Raw genomic sequence first — 7027 nt, forward strand, 5'->3', positions numbered from 1 at the left:
TGGGCCGGGTGCCCCCAAGCGCCGCCGCCGCCGCCTCCTCAGCGCTGCCGCCGCCGCCCGGTTTCCCCGCTGCGCGCGGCCGGACGCTCCCCCGGCGACGGAAACCAGCCCCAGAGCAAACCGCGACCGCCCCCTTCGACCGGCAGCTTCACTTTCCAAATCCAGCCGGGCGTGGGCTGACCTGTTGCACCAGGTGCATCTTGAGAAAACACTTTACATTTTCCTCCCGTGTTTTAACTTACCCCATGAGCCTGGCATCTCGTGTGTGTGGTCGCTGTGTAATGAATGCCATCCTGCTAAGTCACGTATTTACTTTTCATTTCATCCAGGAAGAGCACACTTTCCTCAGCCTGACCAAGGGTTTTTAAACCCGAAAGCTTGCTAAAAAAATTATTTCCCTACTGTTTAAGTCGGCCTAATAAAAGATGTCCGATTCATCCAAAGAGCCGTGTCTGCCATCGTGCCAGTCAGGGATCCGGGTTGTTGCCTTTCCCTCTAGACCAATGCGGCTATCAGGACTCGTCGTGGGGATGACAGACGGAGTAGAGATGATTTTTATTAGACTAACGAGACTTTTTTGCAACAAAAAATAATTCTCGACTTGCAAAGCTTTCGGGCACCAACACCCTTCGCCAGGCGTCGGAGAAACGCTTGTCGAAGTTCTCCTGGGTAGAAATGAATGTTATTTCTAGTTCATTAATGCTAGTAATTCCAGAATAAAAATCCTTACTAGGAAGTAGGAAGGAAGTGAGGTCCTTTTGAAAGATAGGTGCCAAATTCAGATACATCTCTGAAAAAAGATAAGATATTAATATGGAAAGTTATTAGAGCTGTGCTGCCGCACGATCCTGCCCAGCAACCTGCTGCCTGCTGTTTTGGGGAACTGAGCAGTCCTGTCTAATGCATGCCGTCGTGCTAGTCAGGGATCCGGGTTGTGGCTGTATTGGTCAGAGGAAAAGGTGATCAAGACTCATGGTAGAGATGTTATCTTTTATTAAACCAGGCTTGTCCAACACGCGGCCTGCCAAGGCATCGTCTGTGGCCCGCGGTGCTGCGACGGGAAATGGAAGTAAACAGAGTTTACTTTGGTTCCCTCCTCTTGTCCCTCCCCCAGCCCCTCAGCAGCTTTCAAATGGCTGCTGAAGGGCTGGAAAAGGGACAAGGTTCCCACACGCACCGCGTCAGCTTAACGTTGCCGATGCGGTGCGTGTGGGAAGAGGAGTAACCATGTGCTGCTCAGGACAGGATGAGCCCAGCCGAAGCAGCAGGGGCTCAGCTGCATTTCCCCCCTACTTGCGCCGGTCAGTCCCAAGTGGCACACAGCTCTGCCACTGCCTCTGCTGGCTGGTGCCGACCCAGGCGGGTCTGTCCCATCCAGAGCAGCATGCAGCTGAAGCTGGATTGATTCCCACGTGCTGCTGGGGATGGCCGACTTCCTCCCGTCCCCAGCAGCACGTGGGAAGCAGCCGCGTGCTGCTCCGGATGGGACGGACCCAGCCGGGTCAGCACTGGCCAGGAAAAGCGGCATGCAGCTGAAGCCGCCCTTCAACTGTCCTCACCATGTCTCCCGCCGCGCTGCCCCTGCTGGGCTCCAGGATCCCTCACCGGGTTGGGGGCTGCCCCGGTGAGGTTTCTCGCAGCTCTGTGCCCGGCGTGGGGCTGGGCCAGAGAAGAGTCTGGCGCAGTCAGGAGAGGAGTGGAAGCCCGCGGCCCCGGGGACGTGCTGCTCACGGAGTGTTGGTTCAGCGCCAAGAGGCGCCCTAACCCCTCAGGCCAAATCCTGCTCCGTTTACAGGCACGGGGCCTGAGCGCCTCTGCGGGTCCTTGCACGGACTCTGGGCTCCATGTGCGTGGCCGTGCTTCCCTTCTGCACCGGCCCCGGCGGCTCCTCCTTGCCTCCCTGCGCCAGAATGCCCAGGCATTTGCGTGGTGCCAGGTGTGGCCCCGAAACTTTAGCCAAAGGAAAACTATGGCTAGCTGTGGTTTGACGGGGGGCGGGCCCTCCCCAATAGTCTCTAGTGGTGAGAAAGCTTCTTCAGAGGGCAGAGACCCACCAGACCCTGCAACCCCTCGTTGACATTGGAGGTGTACAGCAAAGGGGAGAAGAGTTCCTGGCAGAAAACGTGGTGGAATGAAATAGATGTTTCCCTGGAAGGATTTGATATATGTTGTTGGGTAAAATGAATTAATTGTAGTGGGATTGCTTCCCTCCACTGGGGATGCTCAGACATTGCACAACCAGAAATAATGCTAATGTCTTCACTGGGACTCTAAAGCCCATGGCAACTGGACTGATGGACTGTGACATTAACGTCTCTGCGACACTTGCATATTATCTGAGAACTCCAGCTTACTTGCTGCAATCCAGGAAATGAGTAATTTAGAGAGACAGTTTTGAAGTGGTGAGACCAATTTCATTGTCACTTCCTGCAACTTCATTGGTGTCAAAGGTCACGTGACATCACTTCCTGATGTGATACCACTTCCTGTGAGGTCTTTGAATATGGCTCGCTGGCCTACTGGGTGATAAAAAGTTGGTGATCTGGCCCCACATTCAAGAAGGTTGTACATTCCTGTATTAGACTGACAAGATTTTTGCAAAAAAAAATTCTTTAATTGCAAAGCTTTTGGGCACAAACACCCTTCATCAGGCATCGGAGAAAAGATTGTCAAAGTTCTCTTGGGTAGAAATGAAAGTTCGTATTTCATAGGATTTCACAGAGGAGTCAATACATGGAAAACTCCTCTGGGCAGTCCATTCATAGCTGGTGTGAAGCCTCTCACCTCCTGTGAGGATCTGTGATGATGCAAATTACCTTGAAACAAAGGCAGGAGGAGGATCTCAGGTTTCAGGTGGTCGCAGTTGCTTCCTGCCTGGGAAAATATGACGATTTCATTTTTTTAAAAATCAGCTAAAATTCGATATCTTCCATGTATCAGGTATCTGGGTTGTAGCCGTATTGGTCGAGAGGAAAAGTCAATCAGAACTCACAGTAGAGATGATGTTTTATTAGACCAACAAGATCTTTGCAAAAAAAATTCTCTAATTGCCAGCTTCCGGGCACCAACACCCTTCATCAGGCATCAGAGAAAAGATTGTCAAAGTTCTCCTGGGTAGAAATGAAAGTTCATATTTCTAGTTCATTAATGCTAGTAAGGATTTTTATCCTGGAATTACTAGGAAGTAGGAAGGAAATGAGGTCCTTTTGAAAGATAGATGCCAAATTCAGATACATCTCTGATAAAAGATAAGATATTAACATGGAAAGTTATTAGAGCTGCACGACTGCCACAAGATCCTGCCGAGGAACCTGCTGCCTGACGGCAGCGGCCAGGTTGTGTCGCGCCTCCACCTGCGTCGCCTCCTGTTTTGGGGAATTGAGCAGTCCTTTCTAATGCATGCCATCGTGCTAGTCAGGGATCCGGGTTGTAGCTGTATTGGTCAGAGGAAAAGGCAATCAAGACTTGTGGTAGACATGGTATCTTTTATTAGACAAACACGATTTTTGCAAAAAAAATTCTTTAATTTCAAAGCTTTCAGGCACAAACACCCTTCGTCAGGCATCAGAGAAAAGATTGTCAAAGTTCTCCTGGGTAGAAATAAAAGTTTGTATTTCTAGTTCATTAATGCTAGTAAGGATTTTTTATTCTGGAATTACTAGGAAGTAGGAAGGAAATGAGGTCCTTTTGAAAGATAGGTGCCAAATTCAGATAGATCTCTGATAACTTTCCATGTTGATATTCTATCTTTATCAGAAAAAGTCACCTGACTGAGTAGTCACAACAATATTATGACAAAAAAAAGTCTTTGGGAAGGAAGACTCCTAGTTACGTAAGTTGCTGCCTTTTTGCTATCAAGATTTAAATTCCACTGACTGGTTTCTCTCTGTAGGAAGCCGTGTCTTTTGATGGGAAGGTGGAACTAAAGGGATCTTGGATTTTTAGTCTATCTGAGCTACTAAATCGTCATACACTTAGGGTCAAATCAAAAACAGTGAAGTGCCTAACATCCTTTGGAAATAAATGAAAATGAGGTACCTAAAAAGGACCCATGTAGTTAAAAACCTCCTAGGGATCTGAGCCTTAGCTTCTCCATATATATCAGCTCAAATGAAATCCTGGGTAAAAAGTATGGTTTTATACTGAAAACCAGATGCTCCCTTTGAATTGAGTAAATCATGTGCATGAAGGATTTCTTAAAAGGGCCAGTATTGTTGTTGAATAAGGCATTTATTAGACTTTTCTCCTATCAGGAATATTGTTTGCTACATCCGAAAGATAATGTGGAAAAGGAGTAGCATAAAGGTGACGACAGCTAAAACAGGGTTCATGGATGGGAAGTATACTATTCAGGTGGCAGCAGAAAGCAATAGAAGAAACTTGGAAGAGAGAAGTTTGTGACATGGGGGAGGCTTTCAAGCTCTGGACAGTTTCATAATGTGTAAAAACACAAGAAAGGGGGGAAACCACAAGAAGAAGTTTCATGTAAATAGTTATAAATACTGCATCAGTTACTGCTCAATACAGAAACCTAAAGACAGGTATAAATATGTACAAGAGATACCTGGGTTTCCATTACACTAGGGAATTCCTACTTGTGCCACTTCAGATGAACAGATGTTTAGTAGAAATGTAGTCACTGATATTTTAGCAGCTCTGGCACATTTGCCACTTTAATTTAACTTATTATCTAAACGCTAAGAGCTGTCATTAGTTAGCATCAGTTCACTTCTCCCAGTGGTAGCAGCAACAGGAAGCTTTTTCTCAAATTTCCTAAGGTAGATTCTAGGTTTAATGGCTGGGGGAGAAGAATTAAGAGTATGGTGAAAAATGCTAAAGTAGATTTAAGATAAAAACAAATGAAAGACATGAGGGAAGAGGCATGATGGATCAAGCTGGGTTTTTCTTTTTCTGATCTTATTTCTCATGAGAAACATCCAAAATAGGTAACTGGAAAATCAAATTGGATAAGCATCTCAGACATTGATAGCAACCTCTTGTGGCAAAATACAAATAGCACAATGAAAAAATAATGTCATAATTCTTGTGGCTATTAGCATGGAGAACTTACACATGACATGATGAAAGTTATGAATAGCATCAATATAGCTGTTAGAATTTGGGTAGAAGGGTATTTCTGAGATTCACTTATAAAAGTTATTTTGCTTGCTATGAATTCTCCAGTCTAGGCAATTATTAGTTCAAATAACTTGCTTCTTATTGTGGAGAAGTCACCACTTTCATTCTTATACTTGTATAGCCATTTATGCCCATAAAAACTTAATTGTTCATCACTGCCACCAGCATAAAATGAGGAAACAATTCAGTTTGGTAACACTTTACAAAGGGAACACATTTAAATGACTGTTTAAACATATAGGGTGCATTTGCACATCGCCCTATGGCAATGTAACAACTCACTATGTCATCGTAGCGATCGCGCGTCTACAAGTGATCATGGTGACGTAGCAGTAAAATTTACCTGCGCGCTGCACGCGTGGTGCAGTAACTGCCTATACTGCCAAAAGGAAGTGTTAAAGCATAGCGCTGTAGGAACATTGCCAAACAGTGATGTGTAGATGCACCTATATGGCAGCAGAAAATTAAGCCTGGAAAGTGTTAGTATTAAAAGGACTCTTTTGAGTTGGAGTGCATATACAATAGGGGTGTGCGAAACGGGCTGTATTCGATTTGGATTCGGCCCAAATCGGGGACAGTGATTCAATTAGTTGATTCAGATCACTGTCCCTGATTTGATTCAGCTGAATCCAAATCTGAAGATTTGATACTGATTGAGAGAATCAGCTATTTGGCCACAGACATAGCTTTAAATGTTTCTTCTACATACCTCGAGGTACCAGACGCAGCTCGTGAACACTGCAATGGTGGGGCAGATGGAGCATCCCACAGGAGCATGGGGGGGGCCCCCTCCGCGTGTTCAGCAGCAAACCCAGAAGTGGACCGGAAGTACTTCTGGGTACCTCTCCAAATCGATTCAGAGAGATTAAAGGGTCTTCTGATTTGATTCAGCTCTGGAGATTCGGCCACCGAATTGGGCCAAATCTCCGCCAAATTGAATCAGGGACCGAAGCTTAATACAGCCCTAATGTGCAAGTCTCTCTCAGTAACAATTCATTATAAAACAAAGACTGGATCATCAATTCTGGAAGAAAAACATGACCAAACAAATTCTGCCAAGTTAAAATTCTTAAACATCTGAGGCCTTATTTACTTCTGAAATTACTCTCAAATGGATTTAAATTATTTTTAAGAACCTCAGTAAAAAAAGCACAGAACTTGTTCTTCTCTTGAATGTTTTGATCCAAAAAACAAACAAGCCGGGCTAACAGGTTTAAGTTCCTGTCCCTTAAACTTAATGTAGAATTTTTATCAGCTAATTTAATTATTTCTCTTTCATCAAATTATGCTTGGAAATCAAAAGTCTGAAGGATGAGTAGAAACAAGTTAGTGCTCTTTTCCAATCTAAATACTTTTATTACAAGAATGTTACAATTGCCTGTACATATCACTTGTTAGACCAGGGGTGTCCAAACTTTTTTTAATGTGGAGCCGGATCACGAACTTTTTATCACCCAGCAGGCCAGTGAGCCATATTCAAAGATGTCGCAGGAAGTGGTATCATATCAGGAAGTGATGTCACGTGACCTTTGACACCAGTGAAGTTGCAGGGGTTGGCATGGTGCTGGTTGACATGGCACGCATGCCTGGGTTGACATGGTGCTGCAGGAGCTGCTTGGCTACAACCGGGTTGACCTGGTGCTGGAGAAGCTGTGGGGCCAGGCCGGGGTTAACCTGGGGCCCACCCGGCCTGCTGGTGCCATGCCCGGGTTGACATAGTGCTGCAGGACCTGCCTGGGCAGAACCGGGTCGGCACCAGCCAGGAAAAGCAGCATGCAGCTGAAGCCGGCTTCCTATGTGCTGCTGGGGATGGGACGAGGCTGTCCAGGTCTGCCAGCAGAATCGGCGGCGAAGCCATGTGCTACTCGGGACTGACCGGTGCAGGCTC

The 7027-nt window shown here is 46.0% G+C and overlaps 1 protein-coding gene across 1 annotated transcript in view; it reads right to left on the reverse strand.

Annotated features, from left to right (window-relative positions):
- RAVER2 (ribonucleoprotein, PTB binding 2) overlaps positions 1–788 on the reverse strand; it is a 69551-nt gene extending 68763 nt beyond the window's left edge. Inside the window, exons 1-2 of the mRNA XM_025212534.1 lie at positions 569–788; positions 243–274 (exon numbers count right to left, since the gene is read on the reverse strand). Coding sequence (XP_025068319.1) covers positions 243–274; positions 569–788 — 252 coding nt within the window. The remainder of the gene's footprint in view (positions 1–242; positions 275–568) is intronic.
- Between the last annotated feature and the right edge of the window lie 6239 nt (positions 789–7027).

The sequence above is a fragment of the Alligator sinensis genome, unplaced genomic scaffold, assembly GCF_000455745.1.
Source record: "Alligator sinensis unplaced genomic scaffold, ASM45574v1 scaffold982_1, whole genome shotgun sequence".
Classification (NCBI taxonomy): Eukaryota; Metazoa; Chordata; order Crocodylia; family Alligatoridae; genus Alligator; species Alligator sinensis.